The sequence below is a fragment of the Erinaceus europaeus genome, chromosome 11 (genome assembly GCF_950295315.1).
Source record: "Erinaceus europaeus chromosome 11, mEriEur2.1, whole genome shotgun sequence".
Taxonomy (NCBI): Eukaryota; Metazoa; Chordata; class Mammalia; order Eulipotyphla; family Erinaceidae; genus Erinaceus; species Erinaceus europaeus.
The window spans coordinates 26947214-26970213 of record NC_080172.1 but is presented as its reverse complement, the minus strand read 5'-3'; the positions used below and the strand labels follow the sequence as shown (position 1 = coordinate 26970213).

Genomic DNA, 23000 nt, shown 5'->3' with positions numbered 1-23000 from the left:
ATGTCCCATAAAGCCCTGCGAGGATACTTGACTTCCAGCGGAAATCGGGGAGGCTGCATCCTGCACCGAGAAGAGTGAGAGTGATTTTTCCCATTCCTTCGCCTATATCCTGATTTCCTCTACTTTGATCACCTTTGGGTTAGTAGGAGCAGCAGCGAGTTAGTCAACCCAAATGTCCTATCTAGGACTGGTTGACCAATTATTCTGTTAAACCTTTGTTTCCGCGCTGTCCGGTCTGATCCTGCAGGGTCTTAACAGCGCTGCCCTGCAAACTTGCAAGCAGAGCAAGAGGTAGAGCTTGGGGTACAAGCAGAGCAGAACTCCCAGGAGGGAGGGCGTGCGCAGCCACCCCTACAGATGGTGGTGTGTGTGGGGTGTGTGTGTGTGTGTGTGTGTGTGTGTGTGTGTGTGTGTGTGTGTGTGTGTGTGTCACTCAGATTGTGTGTGTGTGTGTGTGTGTGTGTGTGTGTGTGTGTGTGTGTGTGTGTGTGTGTGTGTGTGTGTGTGTGTGTGTGTGTGTGTGTGTGTGTGTTGATGGGTGTGTGTGTGTTGATGGGTGTTTCTTGAAGTGCGGGGTTTCAGCTTCAAAGCCGACAACTACTCACAGTAGTAGCATGAAAATAAACCTTCTCAAGACAATTGGCCTTTCCCAGAAAGCATGCGTGGGCAACCCTTGATTCTTTGATTTGGTGGAATAGCATTGCTGTTCTGGGAACTGGAATTATGTCAGTAATGATCGGTAGGCTCAAATATAAACTTATTTGAGGTCAGCCTTCTTTCTTTGAATCCTGGCATCCCTGGACAGGTCATAAATCCTGGGTTATATACATCAGTAACAGAAGGTGTTTGATTAAAATCTATGAATTTTTTCAGATGATCTTCGAATAGACCAAGCTCTTTTGGGAATTCTAGGACCACATTTAGCCATCCTGTCTTATGTATTTCTCTAGAGTACCTATCAATTAGAAATGAAAAAGTAGACAAGCAGTAATATTGGCTTTCAAATTTTGTATTCATTTCTGAAATGTGTAACAGACCAACTTCTTTTTTTTTTTTCTGAGAAAGTGAAGGAGAACGGTGTACATTTTCCACTTCATGCTTCCTGAAAATTCTACTTTTAATATTATTTATTTTAGATAAAGACACAAATTGAGAGGGGTAAGGAATATAAAGGCAGTGAGATAGAGGGACACCTGCAGCACTACTACAGATGTCCAAAAGTGTGAAATACAGTCTTTCCTTCTTTATCTTCCCCTTCCAAGCACATGACCTTATCTTAATGCTAGGAATGGTAGAAGCCTAGTTAGAATTCCAAATCTTTTCTTAAATAGCATTTCACAGAAAATAATTCATATGTTAAAAAAAAAAAAAAAAGGATTGGGGGAAGTTCAAAGACAACCAAAGCATGAGTCATGTCCCCAGTCTGTATCATATCACATTCAGTTCATAATTAGGTAACATTAAGAGGTACAGAACAATTACACTTTGTATATTTTTTCCTTACTGAAACAACACAGTGGCAAAACAGAGCACTGCAGTCCTTGTCACAAGTCAGATGAAAATACACCTTGTATTTATTATACTGTTTTATTGGTCACTTTTTCTATCCTTGAATAGAGACCTTTTATAAATCATTAACTTTAACTGTTTTGTTTTTTTTAAGTGATGTTAGAGCACGAGGACCAGCATAAGGATCCCGGTTCCAACTCCCGGCTCCCCACCTGCAGGGGAGTCGCTTCACAGGTGGTGAAGCAGGTCTGCAGGTGTCTGTCTTTCTCTCCCTCTCTGTCTTCCCCTCTTCTCTCCATTTCTCTCTGTCCTATATAAAAACGACGACATCAAACGACGACATCAACAACAATAACTACAACAATAGAAAACAACAAAGGCAACGAAAAGGGAAAAATAAATATAAATAAATATTAAAAAAAAGAACCTCTGCCTTTACTGACTTATCTGTTCTAACGTTCCATGTCCCTGACACATATTAAAATCCCTTTAGTCTATAAGTATCTCTTCTTTATATTTGTTACCTATCTTCACTAACCAAAATATGAACTCCCCTCATATCCATTATCAAACATCCTTTATAAATTATTTTATACATCTCCTCATATCTAGTAATTACCTTTGTGATGACTTTATTGTTTTAGTAACCATAACTATTTAGTCTAATTAAATCAAAACTCATGTAAAACTTGATCATTGCTACAAAAAGTCACAGGCTGAAAGATGACCTAGGTTAGGTGTTAGAGAGTTTTGCAGAAAACAGATTTTAGATTTACCAACAACTTTATTTACTGTCAACTGTAAACTATTTATCCCCCCCCCCATTAAAAATGTCCCAGGCAAGTTACCTTTTTTCCTTCTCTTCTAAGGAAAAGATGTCTTCTATAAAAAGAAGTCCAATGCAAGAAATAATTTCCCAGTTTCACTGTTCAGCTGCAGAAGGAGATATTGCCAAATTAGCAGGAATGCTGAGTCATTCGCCATCTCTGCTCAATGAAACATCTGATAATGGCTGGACAGCTTTAATGTATGCTGCAAGGAATGGGCACACAGATGTTATCCAACTTCTACTTGATAAAGGGTAAATGTTTTCACTATACCTCCTAAACGAGTGTGTGATTTAATTTTTGTATCATGTACTTCCTTTGAAATTCTACCTATAGCAATATTTCTATCACTGAGCTTGCAAATAGCTCAGTGTTGTAGGGGAAAGAAATTGAAGCCTAATCTCTCACTAAAAACTTTCTAACTTTGTTTTTTAAGGACCTCACACTTCTTACTTATTAGCAAAGCAAACTTATGTGCTATTCTAATCTTTTTCTCTCAGATAGACAACAAATCTACCCACTATGACTACCAAGAACACCTTACGCATTTTTTTTTTTTTGTCTCCAGAGTTATTGCAGGGACTCAGTGCCTGCACCATGAATCCACTGCTCCTGGAGGCCATGTTTTCCCCCTTTTGTTGTCCTTGTTGTGGTTATTATTGTTGTTGTTGATGTCATTCACCTTATGAAATTTTAAGATCTTGGGAGTCCGGAGGTAGTGCAGCAGGTTAAGCGCACGTGGTGCTAAGCGTGAGGAACAGCATAAGGATCCCAGCTCCCCACCTGCATTTCACCGGCTGTGAAGCAGATCTGCAGGTGTTTATCTCTCCCCCTCTCTGTCTTCCCTTCCTCTCTCCATTTCTCTGTGTCCTATCCAACAACGACGACATCAATAAGGGCAAGAAAAGGGAATAAATAAGTAAATAAATGGAAATTTTAAGATCTCCTTGAAGCACATTAATGTTTTTTATATCTGTTTTCCCCTCTCACATTAATTAAATAGTGATTTATATGACCACAAGTTATTAGGAGTGTACATAGACATCATTCCCACCACCAACAGATTGTGTCCCGTCCCATCCCCTCCCCTCCCCCCATGCTGAGCGTCCACCCTCACCCTCCACCCAGAGATTTTTACTTTGGTGCCCTACTTCAGACTCAGTCAGATCCTGCTTTGAGTTTCCCTTTTTATGTCTTTTAAGCAGTTGTTCATAACTTTACTCACTGCCAAAATTTTTATTCTAATTATTTTAACCTTCCAGTTAGTAAACAGCTTAGTAACAGGAAAAGAGAAAAAAAAAAAATGTAATCATTAAATACAGAGGTGCTCTCATGTGCTTCTGGAATTATTTTAATATAATAAATTCTAGTAGCTGCAGAGGTGGTGTAACTGTAGAATGGAGCATTTGCAAACATGAGGTTCTGAGTATGTTCCTAGGCATTGCATATGCTAGAATGATACTTTGGCTCTCTCTCTCTCTCTCTCTCTCTCTCTCTCTCTCTCTAGTCAGAAGTATTTTCTTAGGGATAGGGAGATAGCATGTTGGCTATACAAATGGTCTTTGATGTCTATGACTCCAAGATCTTCCATTCAACCCCTGGTACCACCATAAACCAGAGCTAAGCAGGACTCTGATAAAACAAATAAATAAGGTTTTAAATAGAAAAAAAAATTCTGAAGAAAATGCTTACTTCCTACTTTGTTTTTTCTACCTGTAGGTGCAACAGATCCATTGCCAATAAGTCAAGGCAGACTGCACTAGATATTGCTAAATTTTGGGGTTATAAGCATATAGCTAACTTAATAGCTAATGCTAAAGATGGGAAGAAGCCTTGGTTCCTAACCAGTGATGTGGAAGAATGTGAAAATTATTTTAGCAGGACACTACTGGACCGGAAAAGTGAAAAAAGAAATAATTCTGACTGGCTACTAACTAAAGAAACCCACCCAACCACAGTTTATATTCTTTTCTCAGATTTAAATCCATTGGTTACTCTAGGTGGAAATAAAGAAAGTTACCAACAACCAGAAGTAAGGCTTTGTCAGCTGAACTATACAGATGTAAAGAATTATTTGACTCATCCTGAGAAGATTACCTTGATTTTGAAAAAAGAGTTATTTAACTCAGCTGGGGAAGTTCCAAAAGAAGAGGCAGATGGATTGGTTGCCTGGTTCGCTTTGGGTATAGATCCTGCTGCTGCTGAAGAATTTAAGCAAAGACATGAAAACTGTTATTTTCTCCATCCTCCAATGCCAGCTCTTCTGCAGTTGAAAGAAAAAGAAGCCGGTAAGATGTGAATCTCTTTACTGGTATTTGTAGTGATTTTTTTCTTAAGTGGGAATATGCCTGCATCTTCTAGGATATTTCCTACTTTACAGTCAGCATTGAAATTGAACTAGCTGTATTAGAAACTTCCTAAAGTTCTCATCCTAGGGGGACTAAATAAGATTAGGTTACCCAAAAATAACATGAATTCAGGCTAGTTCATTTGATTCTTCGGTGAAAATTTGTTGAGCACCTCCTATACAGTGAGCAAGATGGCAAAGGCCTTGATGAATTGCATTTGTTTTCTACCGTTGGCTGTATCAGTTCATGTAAGTCCTTATATACCATAGTAAGAAATTAAGAGTTTTTATTTTATATTCATTTAGATGTTGGCCTTGACTTATATTCATATATATATATATATATATATATATATATATATATATATATAAAACAAACTCTCAGCCTGACTGCTTTCTGACTACTTTGTAGAAGTGTAGCTAATTAAATATGGAGGTCAGAAGTCTTGTTAAGAAGAGGTTGCTGAAGGTGGAAGGTCTGGCTTCTGTGATTGTTTTTCTGCTGAAAATGGGAGTTGGCAGGTTGATCCATTCTCCCAGCCCTGTCTCTTTCTTTCCCTGGTGGGGCATCCCTTAATGACCCTGGGTCCATGCTCCCAGAGGGATAAAGAATAGGAAGGCTTTCAAAGGAGGAGATGAGATACAGAGTTCTGGTAGTGGGAATTGTGTGGAATTGTACCCCTCTTATACTATGATTTGTTGATATTTTTTTATTTTATAAATAAATTTAAAAAGGAGTAGCTCAAAGCATAATCGTGCTGACAACAGGAAAAGAAAAAAAGAAGAGGTTGCAGAAAATGGTGTCCTAGGGGATTCATTGCAGATTCTTAGACTAGAGTAATAAGAAGGGGAAAATCTCTTGATCTGGGGATAGGTCTAGTGCAGGCCGCTCTGGGTTCCCCACCCCCTGGCCACTGGGAACAAGGGTCAGAACTGCTCCCTATGGAGTCCTGGGGTAACTCTGCATATCGGGGGCAGTGTGCACGGAGAGAATCTCAGACTCATTCAACTCCAAGAGTGGCCTTGGAAAGGTGTGCAACTCATTTATTGAGAGAGAAAGCAAGTACATATACCCATTACCCAGGTTCAAGCTAATCCTTAACCCAAACACAGAGCAACACAATGCATAGCCACATTTTGACCTACAGACTATTTGATCACAAGTAGAAAGTTACCATACAAGGTTTGATCACAAGCTTCACAATCTATATTTCCCTGGGGGTAAATTACAGGCACCTCAGGGCAAGGGGATGAGGAGGGGGGTAGTTGAGCAAGAATGTATGTGGTGGCTTTCAAGGTAGGCCAAACACAATGTACAGTAATTTATGGCCTTTGTTTTAAGGGGAGAGTAGGGGTATGTGCAGAAAGGTAGCCCCTATTCCAGAGAAGCCATCCATCATTAGTTCAGGAGGTCAGGGGAACCTGCCCTTGTTAAACCCAAAGAGTTGGGGGTCAGCCCATTTGGACCTCGTGGGAACAACAGCCTGGAATTTCCAGGACAGTGGGCCCCATCCTCCAACAGTCTAGTAGTGCTTGATCAGTGGGTTAAAATGAAAGAGACTTGATGATAACCTAAAGTAAGGTCATCATAGTAGAGATGGAGAAAAGAGTGGTATATTCGAGATATACTTTGAAGAAATAAATCAGTAATACTTACTGGTGGATTGGGCTTGGGACACCTGATAAATAAGGAAAATATAAAGCATGACTGCCAGTGGGCTGGTGAAATAGCTCACTTGATAGTGTGCTACTTTTCCATGTGTGCAACCCAGGTTGAAGCCCAGCCCCCACTGCATTAAAGGAAGCTTCCATGCTGGAGTCTCTTTCTCTCTGTCTTCTTGTCTCTATCTTAAAAAGAAAATTAATAATAATAATGATGATGACTGTTAAATCTGAGACAAGACTGTTAGTATTTGGTTATATAATTATCTTCTTTCTTGATAATAAAATATACAGGGTGGTAGGTGGAGTATTGTAATTTAACTTAAAAAGGGGGTTGGTGGAGGCTGCTGCAACACAAAAAAGGATTCACATTGGGGAGCTGGGAACTGGCTTAAACAATACAAGGTTTACTGGGACCACAACAGTGGAGCAAGGGAAGCAGGATAGACATGAAGTAAATTAATCACTATTTTAGTTTTGGTCAGCTTAAATTCCAGAAGAGATCAGAATCTAGAAGATGGCGAAAAGACCAGAACTGGAGATGCCCCCAGGAAAGTCATCAAAACCAATGTGTATTTAAATCCAAGTTAGAATGGGAGGGGGTAAGAAAGTGTTGGAGGTGGGAATGTTTTTCAGAGAGCGACCTGTCATAAGGGTGAGAAATTGTACCATTCTGTCAACAACTCTACTATAAACCATCACCCCCCCCCCATGAAAATAAATGCATAAATCCAAGTAGATTACTGGGATCATTTAGAAAGTCAACTGCCAGCAAGAGTGAAAGCTTCAAAATCATGCCTGGATCTCACCAAATCTAGTGGTCAGATAGAAGCAGAGAAAACTATCAAAGGTAATGTTAGCAATATAGCCATAGGGTAGGTGGAAAAGCAGAGAATATGCTAACGAAAGAAACAAAAATGGAAGAATTCTTGGGTACTCCTGGTTAAATAATGTAGAATGCTGATGAGAATTAGAGTATGATAATCAAGATTTATTTTTTAGGCTCTTTGGTTTGGGTAACATGAAAAAGCTACTGATTAAATTTGACAAGAGGACTGTCAGTGGAGTAGAAGCAAAAGCTAGTTATAGAGGATGGAAGTTATTGGGCAGTGACAAAGTGATCACTTGTCAGTGGCCACTTTCCTTTAGGTGAGGTGAGGGCTGGAGAGAGATCATAATGATTTTGCAAAAAAAAAAAAAAAAAAATTTTAATGCCTGTGACACCAAAGATTCAATCCCCAACACCACCATAAACCAGAAATGAGTATTTCACTGATAAAAATAAAAAATTAGGTGATATACTTAAGCAGACTGCTTAGACTCCTCTTCCCAAATCCTGAAATGGTATATGTTATTCTTCTAGGGAAAACAATTGTACCTCTTTTTTTTTTTTTTTTTTTTTACTATTATAGCCTTTTTAAAAAATTTTTTATTTAAGAAAGGATTAATGAACAAAAACATAAGATAGGAGGGGTACAACTCCACACAATTCCCACCACCCAATCCCCATAACCCACTCCCTCCCATGATAGCTTTCCCATTCTCTAGCTCTCTGGGAGCATGGACCCAGGGTCGTTGAGGGTTGCAGAAGGTAGAAGGTCTGGCTTCTGTAATTGCTTCCCCGCTGAACATGGACGTTGACTGGTCAGTCCATACTCCCAATCTGCCTCTCTCTTTCCCTAGTAAGGTGTGTCTCTGGGGAAGCTGAGCTCCAGGACACATTGGTGGGGTCTTCAATCCAGGGAAGCCTGGCCAGCATCCTGGTGGCATCTGGAACCTGGTGATTGAAAAGAGAGTTAACATATGAAGCCAAACAATTTGTTGAGCAATCATGGATCCCAAGCTTGGAATAGTGGAGAGGAAGTGTTAGGGAAGTACTCACTGCAAACTCTAGTGTACTTCTGCTTTCAGGTATATATTTTGCAGTAGTTTATGGATACGTGTGAACATATGCTCTCTCTCACAGAAACTGGTGTATATCTAGGTTATGGGACTTTGTTAGAAAGTGAACTACCATAGTATACAATTGTACCTCTTAAAAGAAAACATTTTTCTCTGGAACTGTATAAGTTATTTGAATATCAAAAGGGTCCTTCTTTTTTTTTTTTCTAATTAAGGTAATTAAGGCCCTTTTACTCTGTGCCATTACACAGTTCCTTAATCTCTCTTTGCATCGGTTTCCTTCTATTAAATAATAAAGGTGGGTACTAGCACCTATTTCATAGGGCCATTCTCATTAATATAATGAACGTAAAAATACTTGTATGGTTCTTCAAACCTAATAACTACTCAGTAATAAGTACTTTCTTATTGTAATGGTGCTGTGATAGTAAAAGTATAAATTACATATCACAAGGCAAGATGGCAGGAGAAATTTCATGTTGCCCATGGATCATTGAATTTTAATGTTAACATGCATTTATTTCTGAATTATAAGCTTCACTTTCTCCCTTTCAAAAACTACTGTTGCTGTTTTATTATTCTTTCTGGTTTTGCAAGAACCCTTAAACCAGATAATTTATTGTCAGGAGAATAAGTTTGTTATCCATTTGAAATATATTATTCCTAAATATAATACTTTTTGAATATAATTCTTTAGGTCGGGACATTTCAATTCTCTTTTTAATATGAAAGTTATTGTGATAGCAAGAATGTATATATTCTTTTTAAAATTTTTTAAAATATTTATTTTCCCTTTTGTTGCCCTTGTTTTATTGTTGTAGCTATTATTATTGTTGTCATTGATGTCATTGTTAGATAGGACAGAGAAAAATGGAGAAAGGAGGGGAAAACAGAGAGGGGGAGAGAAAGATAGACACCTGCATACATGCTTCACCACCTGTGTAGCAACCTCCCTGCAGGTGGGGGGCTCTCTCCGGGTTCCAACGTGGATCCTTACACCACATGCGCTTAACCTCCCGACTCCCAAGAATGTATATCTTCTCAAATCTGTTCTATTAAGCATTTTTTTAATTTTTAGTTTTTAATAGAGAGATAAACCAGAGCACTGTTCAGCTCTTGTTTATGGTGGTGCTAGGGACTGAACCTGGAATGTCAACGCCTCAGAAATAGAATTCATTTGCATAATCATTACACTAACTTTCCAGCTGTAGTAAGCATTTTTTAAATGTTACTTACTTATTTTAGAATAGAGACAGAGAGGAATTGGGAAGGAGTTGGAAGTAGAGTGACAAAGAGACACCTGCAGCTCTGCTTCACCATTAGCAAAGCTTTCCCCCTGCAAGTGGAGACCGGAGGCTTAAACCTGGGTCCTTAAGCACTGTAATGTGTGTGCTCAACCAGGTGCACCACCACTCAGCCCTAAGCATTCTTTTTATAATAAGCAAAGTTAACCACAAATGTTGTCAATGCAGTTCATACAGTGCAATTTCTAGTTCTAAATAGGATATGTTCCAGAGTGGCATATACAGGCAGTATAGTCAAAAAATAAACTGGAGATGGGTTTCTACCGTTTTCTAATAGTATTTCCTTTAAAGTCTAAGGTGATTGCCTGTGTAGTCTCCTGTAGGAACTAGAATATAGCTAAACCCATAGAATAGAATATGTGCTTTACCATGTGCAAGGGCTTAGATCCATGCAAGAGCACCATGTAGAAACACTAGAGATGGCACCAGGGTGACTTGGTAGATGGTGAAGTGGTGCTGTGGTATCTCCTCTTCCCTCTCTTCTCTTCCCCTCTTTCCTACTTGTAAAATAAGGGGGTGGGAGATTGGCTCACACTACAACTCAGTTGTAATGTTAAACATGCACAAGGCCCTGAGTTAACTTCCTGATGAAAGAAGAAATGAAAGTAAGAAGGAAGGGAAGGGAAGGGAAGGGAAGGGAAGGGAAGGGAAGGGAAGGGAAGGGAAGGGAAGGGAAGGGAAGGGAAGGGAAGGGAAGGGAAGGGAAGGGAAGGGAAGGGAAGGGAAGGGAAAAGGCTAGGAGATAGCACAGCCAGGAGAGCACATGCCTTAGCAAACACAAAATCCTTCTATGAACCTGGCACCCCATGAAAGACCATATTCGGCACCAGGGTGTTTCCATGAACAATGGAGTGGTTCTATGGTATCTTCTCTATCTCTTTCTTCTCCTTTTCTGCCTCTCCAGATCCTTCTCTAAAAATAGAATGAAAATATTGTCCCTGAGAAGTCATTAGCAGAAGTAATGTGTAGGCACAAGGCCTCAACACCACATTGGGAAAAATAAGGAGAGAGAAGGGGGGGGGAGAAATGGAGGAAGAAAGAGAGGTGGAGAAAGAAAGAAAGAAAGAAAGAAAGAAAGAAAGAAAGAAAGAAAGAAAGAAAGAAAGAGAAAGGATCTATAGTACAAACATGAACTAATATAGTGTTTAAGAATGGTGTCTGAGGGAGTGGGTGCACCAGGTAGTACACCTGGTTGAGACCATGTGTTATAGTGCACAAGGACAGAGGTTTGAGCCCCCAGTCCCCACCTGCAGGGGGAAGCTTCATGAATGGTGAAGCAGGGCTGCAGGTGTCCCTCTGTCTCTCTCCCTCTCTATCTTCCCCTTCCCTCTTGATTTCTGACTATCTCTATCCAATGATAAATAAAGATAATAAAAAAATTTTAAAAGAATGTTGTCTGGTGTCAGTATATTTGTCTTATAGGGAGTTGTGTTTCATTTGTTCAGACTGAAGTAAACCCAAATTTCACTTGGCATTTGTAAAATCAAGTCTTCTTTTTACAAGGAATATGACAACATAAAAAGAGATACTAAAACCTTGATCACGTATCTATTAAAAAACAGTGTCTTTATGATACCTTGATATTGTATATAGGTGCTGGTGCTCCTAACCAAGCTTTCACATAGTCCCACATACAGGGGCGTATTTTTTTTTTCTTACAATGTGTAACAGTCCTAAAACTTTTCTGTTTTTTTAAAGGTGTTGTGGCTCAAGCAAGATCTGTTCTTGCCTGGCACAGTCGATACAAGTTCTGTCCCACTTGTGGAAGTGCAACTAAAATTGAAGAAGGTGGCTATAAGAGATCATGCCTGAAAGAAGGCTGCCCGAGCCTCCATGGAGTTCACAATACATCATACCCAAGAGTTGGTGAGACTTTTCTTCTTTTCTTCTTCTTTTTTATTTTTTTTTCCTAGTGAAATCTCAGCCTTCTGGAATCATAGGGCATAAGATTTTATAGAATCTCTGGATTGTGGAAGAGTTTACCTTGTTTATTAAAAGAATGTTAAATTTCACAACTAACTCAACTGTGAGTCAGTATCAATTGAAAATCTAGAAACCTAGCCCTTTAAAATTGTGTGTGTGGTAGTGGTAGTGGGGGACTATCCAATAGAGGGCCAGGAAGATAGCATAACAGCTCACAAGACAGATTTTCATACTTGAGGCTCTGAGGTGCCAAGTTCAATTTTCAATATCCAGTTCCAGCATAACCCAAAGCTGAGCAGTGCTGTGGTCAACAGAATAAAAACCAAGACAAAAGAGGATACACTCAGTAACACATGAGTAGGTCTCGTGACACTAAAATGCATGACTTTGTGATAACTGCTTACATGCTACTTCACATTTGACTTCTGGTTCACAACTGTAATGCTAGATTAAGTTTGTGAAGAGATAAACTATTTAACTTATATTTTATCTTTAATGGATTAAACATTTATCTTCAGGCTATATTGGCTTTTAAGCACATTGTATTAATGTTTGGAATGGAAATGAAAAAGAAACTCAGCATATACACGATGATGCAACTTGAATTTCTCCTATGTATTAACTACCTGAATTTTCTCTTTTTAATTCTTGAATGAAATACAATTGACAGGTTGCATTATATTAATTTCACAGGCACAATATAATGGCTTGGCATATTCAAAATTTATTCTAATTAAAAATAAGATTATGCCTGTATACTACAATACACAATAAATATTGCTATTAGATGACAAGGAAGGCCAAATAGTTGTCCATTAATTTCCCAACCAAATTCTGTACAATATTTTTGAAATGTTGCTATCAGATATATCAAGGCAATAAGAAACATTTTTTTTTTATAAAAGCCTTTTTTTCTTACAGGACCTACACCATTTTAATTGTCCTGTGAGAAATTGATTTTACACATTAAGTATAAATTATTTATTCTGTCATTTGTGCATCTCTTTTTTTTTAACAGATCCGGTTGTAATCATGCAAGTTATTCATCCAGATGGGACCAAGTGTCTTTTGGGCAGGCAGAAAAGATTTCCCCCAGGCATGTTTACTTGCCTTGCTGGATTTATTGAACCTGGTAAGCTTTTTCTTAATGATTTTTATCTAACTTAAAATTTACAAAATTTTACTTTACAAAATTTTGTAGTCAATAAAAACAATCTCAGATAACACTGGAGAAACAATCATTGATCAATTATATTGCTATAAAACTGGAATGTTTTCAAATATCTTGTAATTGTGTGCATTTACTAAGGCATTACTTTGTAATTTTACTGGAGATATCTGAATAATGTATACCTCACTTCTTTTCTGAGCTATTCAACTCTCAACTTTTCAAAAAGTCCTTCCCTGAGTGCTCCCAAATGTTTTTGTTAGGCATATAACTCAGCATTTACAACCCTATAATCCTACCTAATTTTTCTGTATAGCACTCATCACCACTTCACATGATATGCATATATATATATATATATATATATATATATATATATATATTTATCTACTTATCTACCTATTTGTTATTTGCTCATACCAAAGAGTAAGCTCCATAAAGGCAAGGAATTTGTTTTATATATTACTATATCCTAAACATTTAGGAAAGTGTCTTATCTGTAGTAAGAACTTAATATATGTTTGCGGAATAGATAAGTGGACAATTTAGTTAATAAACATTAACAGTAGTATAATAATGTGTAGTGACACGCTCTGTTTTGAAAGGTTTCCATATTAAATCATGATTTTCATATAATCAATAAAGTAGATACTGTGAGAACACTTTTACAGGTGGGTACTAAGGCATAGCAGTTTGCCCAATATGAAAGTTATCAAAAAATAGACCGTGGAATCAACCTTGTACATTTTGATCCTGAAACTATGCTCTTTGTAAGAATGCTGACTTTAGTTACTCTGGATAATTTTTTAACTACTTTGTTGCATTTTAATCTCAATTCATTATGCTACTCTCACTGCTGGATATTTAATTTATTTCAAAGTTGTTGCTGTTACTACAACCTTACAGTCCCTTGCAGTGACTATATGTAACTCTTCCTTGTATATATTTTATCTAAGGTAGATACAAGAGACTAGAATGTTAGTCCATAGGATATAAGCATCTTGATCTTTTCTGAATATTTTCAAATTATTATTTTATAAAATAGTTTTAATCTTTAGTATTGGATGGAGACAGGAAGAAACTGAGAGGAGAAGGGAGAGATAGAGTGAGGGAAAGAGACAAGAGAAACACCTGCAGCCTATATCACCACTTGTGAAGCTTTCCTCCTGCATGTGGGGGCCCGGGGCTTAAACCAGCGTCCTTGCACACTGTAATGTGTTCACTTAACAAGGTGCACCACATCCCGGCCGGTCAAATTATTCTCTAAAGTATTCCTGCCAACTTAACACTCCTGGTAGTTTATTAGATGTTCTCCTATCCTGCATCTTCAACAAGTTAGGATTTTCAGGCTTTTAAATTTGCCAGTCTGATACATATGTGATAATGTGTCTCTGTAGTGTCATTTTCTACCAATTGAGCATCCTTTTCAAAAGTATATTAGGAATACAACTTTTTCTCTGTTTGCATATTTATATTGTCTGTTTTTGCTTTGATTATCATTTTTTACATGTTGGTTTTAGAAGTTTTTAAGTAGGTATTTTATGTAAGTCTTTCTTTAGTTATGAGCTTAGAATAAGTTCTGCTAGTCTGTGACTTTTCATTGCAATTTTTTTATGTGATGTCAGGGAATGAACCCAGAATCATATATGTGGGTACTATAGCTAAGCTGCCTACACAGCCTAACTTTCATTCTATATTTTTGAAAGAGAAGGAGGAAAAGAGATAGAACTGGGAGATACCGAGAGAGAGACAGAGAGAGACAGAGAGAGAGACCAAGCATACTGCTCCACTCTATATGGGGGTACTTTAGTACTGTGCATGATGTCCCTTTGTGGTGCTGGGTATTGAATCCGTGACCACATACATTGTCTGCACTTTACTTTTAGAATTATCACCTGGTCATTTAGTTATATGTTTCCTTCTCCTCCTCCTTCTTCTTCTCCTTCTCCAAGATTCTGTTTATTTATTAACACAAGATTTTTATGTATACATATATGCATCTATATAAATATATGTGTATACACAGAAAGAGAGAGAGAGAACCAGATCGTAACTCTAGCACATGGGATGCCATAGATTAAACTTGGGACCTCATACTTCCAAATTCACTGCCCAGCTCAATGTACCACCTCCAGAATCCTAATTTTACATTTTCAGTGAACAGAAGTTGTTGATTTTATTGTAGGAAATTTATCCCATCTATTTGAATTATAAAGCTATATATAAATATAAACTATTTCTAAATTTCCAGATAAACAATTTAGAAACCGTTCCCTCTATTCTGATTATCTATTCCAGTCAGTCAAAAGCATAAGCAGGTATAGGTGCCATTTTATTTTATCACAGCTGAGTCTACATAAGAAAATAACAATTTAAATAAGAAAAGAATTGTTTTCTCTTACATGGTTTTAAACTTATGATATTATGTGGTTTTAGCTTTTTTCCTAAGGAGTTATTTTCAATATTGTAACTGATAACTATAGGAACAATGAGTTTCAAGATTATGATGAAGAAGAAATCTAGGTATTTATAAAAATCAGCTAGTAATAATGTATAACTTTTTAGTAATGATACACAAATGAAATGATATATATTTACACAATGTTTACTCAGTCATAGTTAATAAATAGTTGTTGATGTTATAATTTTTCAATATATTTAACAAATTTAAACCTTTGAAAATAAGTTTCTGTGTTTTTGTGTGTATCCTTTTAAAGAGAAAAAAAAAATTTTAAATAATGTCTTGAATTCCAGTCTAGTGTTAGGTTTCTGCTTTCTGACTCTCTGAATCGGATTTCTGTCTAAAATGATCTCCTAATGTTGAACCACTCAGAACACAAAATGTTCAGAGCATGTTCATCAGCTTCTTGTTCTTTTGCTCCATTTGATTAGGGGAGACAATAGAAGATGCTGTTCGGAGAGAAGTAGAAGAGGAGAGTGGAGTCAAAGTTGGCCATGTTCAGTATGTCTCTTGTCAACCATGGCCAATGCCCTCCTCCTTAATGATTGGTTGCTTAGCTGTGGCCGTGTCTACAGAAATTAAAGTTGACAAGAATGAAATAGAAGATGCCCGCTGGTTCACTAGAGAACAGGTAAAGTTCAATTTAATTTCCTTCTTCTATTGATTGTTCTCTGCCTGTATTGGTTTGGGCAAACAGCAAGGATTCATGTTTTCAATAAGTTAAATGAATGACAATGGCCCTTTCATCATACATAGATTACAGTATAATTGATACATCCTAAGTCAACTTACTCTGTAAGATTCTTCTAGTGATGAAGATTCTACACCATTTTCTGATTTCAGATGTTTTTCTTCAGATTATACCTTTCAATGGGCTAAAAATAGGTAGAACAATATTTCAGGAGTGACAGACATTATATAGTCTAGTTTATATCATTAAAGCAAGTTGTCATAAAATATCAGTAAAATGCTTAACATATTTGAAAAGTTCTTGTTCATTGTGAAATACACTCAAGGACAAGATTAATCAAACTGTATAACTAAGGTATACTCATAAAAACCTTCAGCTTTCATAAGGGGATGAACTTTCTGAGTTGTTTTGTTTAAAATTGAATCACTCAACCTATTGAAGCAGCTTAAAATACTGTACAGATTTTGTATTATGAAAATAGGTGTCTTTTTTTCTGCAACACCCAGGGCCTCACACATATAGAGTATAGCTGAATGTTCTTGATGGCTCATGTTTTTATTACTTTTTTTTATTTGTTTAAGAATAATACCTTTTTTTCACCTTCTGCACCCCATAATGACCCTGGGTCTATACTCCCATGGGGTTAAAGAATAGGAAAGCTATCAGGGGAGGGGGTGGGATAGGAAGCTCTGGTGGTGGGAATTGTACCCCTCTTATCATATGATCTTGTCAATGTTTCCATTTTCTAAACAAAAATTTTAAAAAAATAATATAAGGAAACAGGGAAATTGCAAAAAAAATTAATAATAATAGTACTTCTGCATTTAATCATTGTACTAGAGAATTAATGATTTCCAGTTGTTGGCACATGGGTAAAATTTCTCATCTTCACGTGGTAGATGTCTACAGAACATTCTTACCCCCAACTTAGGTCCTTTTCTGCTATCATATACCTGGGAGCCAATGCTTTCTCCCACCCTCCATTCCCCCTCCTTCCCCAGAGTCCTTGGCTTTGGTTCAATACACCACACCCAGTCCAAGTTCCACTTTGTATTTTCCCTGTCATTGTTTCTTAAGTTCCACCTATAAGTGAGATCATTCAGTATTTGTCCTCTTTTTGACTTATCTCACTTAAAATGATTCCTCCTAGCTCCATGTAAAGATGAGGCAAAGGAGATGACTAAATCATTTTTTAATAGCTGAGGCATATACGTCACAACTTTCTTAGCCATTCATCTATCACTGGGCATCAGAGCTACTTCCAGAATTGGAGTTTTACAAATTGTGTTGTTATGTGCAAAGATATATAGAGATCTCTTTGCATAGGTGCTTTTGTTTCCTTTGGATAAATCCCTGGAAGAGAAATTGCTGGGTTATAGGGTAGCTCCATTTATAGTGTTCTGAAAAAAATTTTAAAAATTTCCAAAGTGTTTTCCACATGGTGTTGGAACAATTTATATTCCTCTGTGCATTCTTACATAGTCCCCCTTGACCTGCCATCCATTTAAGAGCCTCTTTCTTTCTTTCTTTCTTTCTTTCTTTCTTTCTTTCTTTCTTTCTTTCTTTTTCTTTTATTTTCTTTCTTTTTTTTTTTGCAAGAGAGAGAGAAGGTAGAAGAAAGGGATAGATAAAGAAGAGACATGAAAGTACTGCTTCATCATCTATAGAGACACTTCTCCCCACCCACACACCCCCACACACCTTGTCTCCAGTGCTGTCAAGGTGCCTGGGCTCACACTCAGGGCCTCACCCTTCACACACCACTAAATATGCCGTCTGCCATGTGGGTGAGTTATTTATGTTGTTATTCACTGTAAAAGTCATCTCATATGAAATCGTATTTAAGTATGACAGTGTTGAAATCCTAATATATTTATTTGGTCCTGGTCTATTTTAGGTTGTGGATGTTCTGACCAAAGGAAAGCAGCAGGCATTCTTTGTGCCACCAAGCCGAGCTATTGCACATCAGTTAATCAAACACTGGATTGGAATGAACCCCAACCTCTAAATCAGATGACTAGACTTTGTCCAAGTATTAATTGGTTTCACTACCACTTACCCCTTCAAGTTAGATTAGGAATGTTTGAAACTCTTGAGAGTAACACAATACAAGCTACTCTATTTCAAAATCTTTTGTAAGTGTGCTTTCCATCAACCACAGACTTCATATTTTCACAAATTATACCATTTCCTCAGATTTTATTACATCTGAGTAAGCCTTCATTTATTTTGGAAATGCCCCAACGTTTTATCTCACAAACACATAAAACTATTAAGGTAAATTAAGTGAGAAAGAAACTTGCTCTAAAAATGAAATTGGTTACCCTGTCTTTAAACGGATCAGTAAAGTTCCTTTAGAAAAATAATACAGAACAATTTAATGAATTTTTTACTTTATTTTAGCCTTTTTAATTTTTTATTATTATTTTTTTGTATTTTTAGCCTTTTCAAAACACAAAAGATGTCCTTAAGTTTTGGTAGATGATTTTAACTCAAATTCCCATTGTAACATTTTTCTTAGTTCCACTGTTCTAACAGTGGTACTATGTTTTGGCCTCTAGAATTTTATATTTTAACAATTCTAAGAGTGATTAAAATACCACACCATCATAACAAGAGAGCTAACAAGAGCATAACAAGGTCTCTGAAACTTCCTCCTTAAATCTGTTAGGAATATTCAAAATAATTTCTTAATTCAAATTGAGATATTATTTTTTTGCATTTTCATGGAAACTACAAAATTTGAAATGAATTATCTTCAAAGATAATATATTAAGTAAATGAAAGATAATTTACATATTTAATAAAAACTAAATTTGTGTTATTTTTCATAAGGTATTTATCTATGTTAGCAAAATTATATAATATTCCTAACATATTTATTCAGCACAAGTAAATCATCTTTATTTTGGTCTTCAACACATCCTAAGAAACCTTTAAAAAAAGTACATGGGAATCGGGCGGTAGCGCAGCTGGTTAAGCACAGGTGGCGCAAAGCGCAAGGACAGGCTTAAGGATCCTGGTTACAGCCCCGGCTCCCCAACTGCAGGGTAGTCGCTTCACAGGCAGTGAAGCAGGTCTGCAGGTGTCTATCTTTCTCTCCTCCTGTCGCCTCCTTCCTCTCCATTTCTCTCTGTCCTATCAGAAAGACAGACAACGACGACATCAATAACAATAATAACTACAACAAAACAAGAAGAACAACAAAAGGGAATAAATAAATAAATAAATATTAGACCTGAATCAGTGAAATTTTAGAGAAGGTAAATTTTACTCAATAGTTTTGCAACATGGGAACATGAAAAGGCCTACCAGATTTTACAAGATTGTTTTGATACTGTTTCAAAAGATAATCTATGCATTTATGAAGTTCTATAATTTCACTCATTACTATTAAGTGTTAGAACAAGAAGAGACCTTAAGGTCACATATGTAGTTCATTTCCCTTTTCTGTAGAAATCCTAATAGGTGAATTTAATTACTTTAGTTCATTAAAAGTGAGTCAGTCAATTAGTGAAAGTTACAGTTACAATTTACAATTGTTAATACAACTGTAATTACAACTAAGGAACTTAGTTACAGCAGTCTGTATGCTATAACCAGTAACCACATGCAATTTTCTCCCTTTACTAGGAAGATAATAGGAAATATAAAAATATACTTATAGAATAAATTAAACGAAAGGACAATAGGAAGAAATTTAGGACCAGCAGGACCTCTCTCCTAAACATTGTTTGTTTAGTCATGCATATAGTTTAGAGCCTGGCCACTTCTGCACTGGAGGAAGGAGCATTGTTGTGGTATCTTTCTCTTTGTCTGTCTTACTGAAAAAGTCACCTTAGGGTGATAAAGCCCTGATGATGACCAAAAAAACTAAACAGTACAAAGAAAGAAGAATAAGTTTAACTTGTTAACTACTATTAATTAACTATTAAATGGTTAGCATTCATTTAACTTAAATAACATAATTTTCCTAGAAAAAACTTATTTCACTATTGAATAATGAATGTTGTGCTTAGTAACTGATGAAGACATACAAATACCAAGCTTTTAGGCAAAATTCAGACTTACACAGGGCATTCAGTTACTAAACAGAATTTGAACTATATAAATAGAAGTGATATTTATGAAGTAATATAATTTGCTGGTTTTACGTCAAACATACACTTAACACTTAGTTTCTTTGACTAGTTAATAAAATTTATTCCCATAATGTTAGTATATCAATATAAAATAACAAAAGGAATTATAAATTTGCTTTTAGATTTCTAATGCTGTCCTCAGGGAAAATCTATATCTAATAAACAAATTATTGTTTTAATCATTCTATTTCTAGCCTCTAAGAGATGAATGACTACATGTACATAGAAAAAGAGTAACCTATATAAGATATGATAAAACTTTAAGTGTCATGAGTGTATTGTACTGGAAATGAATATAAAAAATTAATATATCTGACTATTTTCTTTTTTGTGTGTTATTCCTTTTATGCTTTGCAAACTTTCTTTTTTTTTCTTTTTTTTAATTTATTTTTTATTTAAGAAAGGATAAATTAACAAAACCATAGGGTAGGAGGAGTACAATTCCACACAATTCCCACCACCCAATCTCCATATCCCATCCCCTCCCCTGATAGCTTTCCCATTCTCTATCACTCTGGGAGCATGGACCCAGGATCTTTGGGGGTTGCAGAAGGTGGAAAGTCTGCCTTCTGTAATTGCTTCCCCACTGAACATGAACGTTGACTAATCGGTCCATACTCCCAGTCTGCATCTCTCTTTCCCTAGTAGGGTGGGTCTCTGGGGAAGCAGAGCTACAGGGCACATTGGTGGGGTCTTCAGTCCAGGGAAGCCTGGCCGGCATCCTGATGGCATCAGGAACCTCGTGGCTGAAAAGAGAGTTAACATACAAAGCCAAACAAATTGTTGAGCAATCATGGACCCAAAGATTGGAATAGTGAAGAGGAAGTGTTAGGGGGGGCACTCACTGCAAACTCTAGTGTACTTCTGCTTTCAGGTATATATTTTGCACTAGTTTATGGATAAGTGTAAACATATGCTCTCTCTCACAGAACCTGGTCTAGATCTAGGTTTTGGGACTTTGGTAGAAAGTGAATCACCTGGGATGGAAAAAGGAAAGGTCTCACCCAAGTAATGAAGCTGAAGGGTTGTCAATCCATACCTGAAGTCTCTAGACACAGTCTGAGGTGAAGCATGTTGAGGTGGCAATCCTTGCGTTGATTAGGTTGCGATCGGCTGATGCAATATTATTTGATATGGATTGGGAGAGACATACAGGAAAGTGGGCCCTATCCTAAGGTTCCAGGACTGGGGGAAATATAGGCTCTATAGTGGAGATGTGAGGTTCCTGCTGTCTTAGGGTTCAAAAGACAATGGATAGTTAATGTTATCATCACAGTATTTGGTAATTGGGTTAACTTTGGAAAGTCCTTTTGTTAGGGTTTGCTGTATAGTACCCAGTATCTTATATAGAGCTGTGAAATTGGTTGCTTCTGATCTACTTGGTCTAGGCTTTTGAGAGAGTTCGCATATCAAATACACAGCCTATATATTAAAAAGACTCAGTCTGTGTTTTAAAAACTTCAAGACATACAATTAATTTTCCCCCTCTCATATTAATTAACTAGTGATTTATATGACTACATTTTACTAGGAGTGTACATAAACACCATTCCCATCACCAAAAGACTGTGTCCCATCCCACCCACCCACCCCCACTGGCCCAAGAAGCTGCATGCCTACCCTTCACCACAGGGTTTTTACTTTGGTGCCCTACTTTCAATTTAGTCAGATCCTGCTTTTAGTTTCCCTTTCAGATCTTCTTTATCAACTTCTGTTGATGAATGGGATCATCCCATACTCATCTTTATCTTTCTGACTTAGCTCACTTAACATAATTCCTTCTAGCTCTGTCCAAGATGGGTCAGAGAAGGTGGGTTCATTGTTCTTGATAGCTGTATAGTATTCCATTCTGTATATATACGACAGCTTTCTTAGCCACTCATCTGCTGTTGGGCACCTGGGTTGCTTCCAGGTTTTAGCTATTATGAATTGTGCTGCTGTGAACATAGGAGTACACACCTCTTTTTGGTTGGGTGTCATAGAGTCCTTGGGGTATAACCCCAGGAGAGGAATTACTGGATCATATGGAAGGTCCATGTCTAGCCTTCTGAGAGTTTTCCAGACTGCTCTCCACAGAGGCTGAACCAATTTACATTCCCACCAGCAATGCAAAAGGGTTCCTCTCTCCCCACGAGCTCTCCAGCATTTGTTGCTGCTGTCCTTTTTGATGTATGCCATTCTTACAGGAGTGAGGTGGTATCTCAGTGTTGTCTTAATTTGCATTTCTCTGACAATCAGTGACCTAGAGCAGTTTTTCATATGTTTGTTAGCCTTTTGGATCTCCTCTGAGGTGAATGTTTTATTCATATCCTCTGCCCATTTTTGTATGGGGTCATTTGCTTTTTTGTTGCTAAGTTTGCTGAGCTCTTTATATATTTTGGTGATTAGTTTTTTGTCTGATGTATGGCATGTGAAGATCTTCTCCCATTCTGTGACAGGTCTCTTTGTTTGTTTAATAGTTTCTTTGGATGTGCAGAAGCTTTTCAATTTGATGTAGTCCCATTGGTTTGTTTCTGCTTTAGTCGTCCTTGCAATTGGGTTTGATTCATCAAAGATGTCCTTGAGGTGTAGGTGGGAAACTGTTTTACCAATGTTTTCCTCGAAGTATTTGATTGTTTCTGGTCTAACATCCAGGTCTTTGATCCATTTGGAGTTGATTCTTGTTTCTGGTGAAATAAAGTGGTTCAATTTCATTCTTCTGCATGTTACAACCCAGTTTTCCCAGCAACATTTATTGAAGAGAGCCTCCTTCTTCCATTTAATCCTTTGGGCCCCCTTATCAAAGATTAGATGTCCATAGGTGTGGGGATTTATTTCTGGGCTTTCAATTCTGTACCACTGGTCTGTGTGCCTATTTTTGTTCCAGTACCATGCTGTTTTGATGATGATGGCTTTATAATATAGTTTGAGATCTGGGAGTGTGATGCCTCCATTTCTGTTTCTTTTCCTCAAGATAGTTATGGCAATTCTAGGTGTTTTCAGGTTCCAGATAAATGACTGTAGTGTTTGTTCTATTTTCTTAAAGAAGCTTGGTGGAACTTTGATGGGTATTGCATTAAATTTG

The 23000-nt window shown here is 37.1% G+C and overlaps 1 protein-coding gene across 2 annotated transcripts; it reads left to right on the top strand.

Moving 5' to 3' along the window:
• The first annotated feature begins 27 nt into the window (after positions 1 to 27).
• On the top strand, positions 28 to 18923 carry NUDT12 (nudix hydrolase 12). Of its 2 annotated transcripts, none has more exons than XM_016189872.2 (7): positions 28 to 138; positions 2443 to 2590; positions 4056 to 4624; positions 11250 to 11417; positions 12493 to 12606; positions 15535 to 15734; positions 17692 to 18923. In XM_016189872.2, the coding sequence occupies exons 2-7, from the start codon at positions 2475 to 2477 to the stop codon at positions 17800 to 17802; spliced, it is 1278 nt and encodes a 425-aa protein (XP_016045358.2). In that variant the 5' UTR covers positions 28 to 138; positions 2443 to 2474; the 3' UTR covers positions 17803 to 18923. The 2 variants fall into 2 exon arrangements, with proteins under 2 accessions (XP_016045358.2, XP_007526874.2); XM_007526812.3 differs by having other exon boundaries at positions 50 to 138; positions 2379 to 2590.
• Positions 18924 to 23000: the final 4077 nt, after the last annotated feature.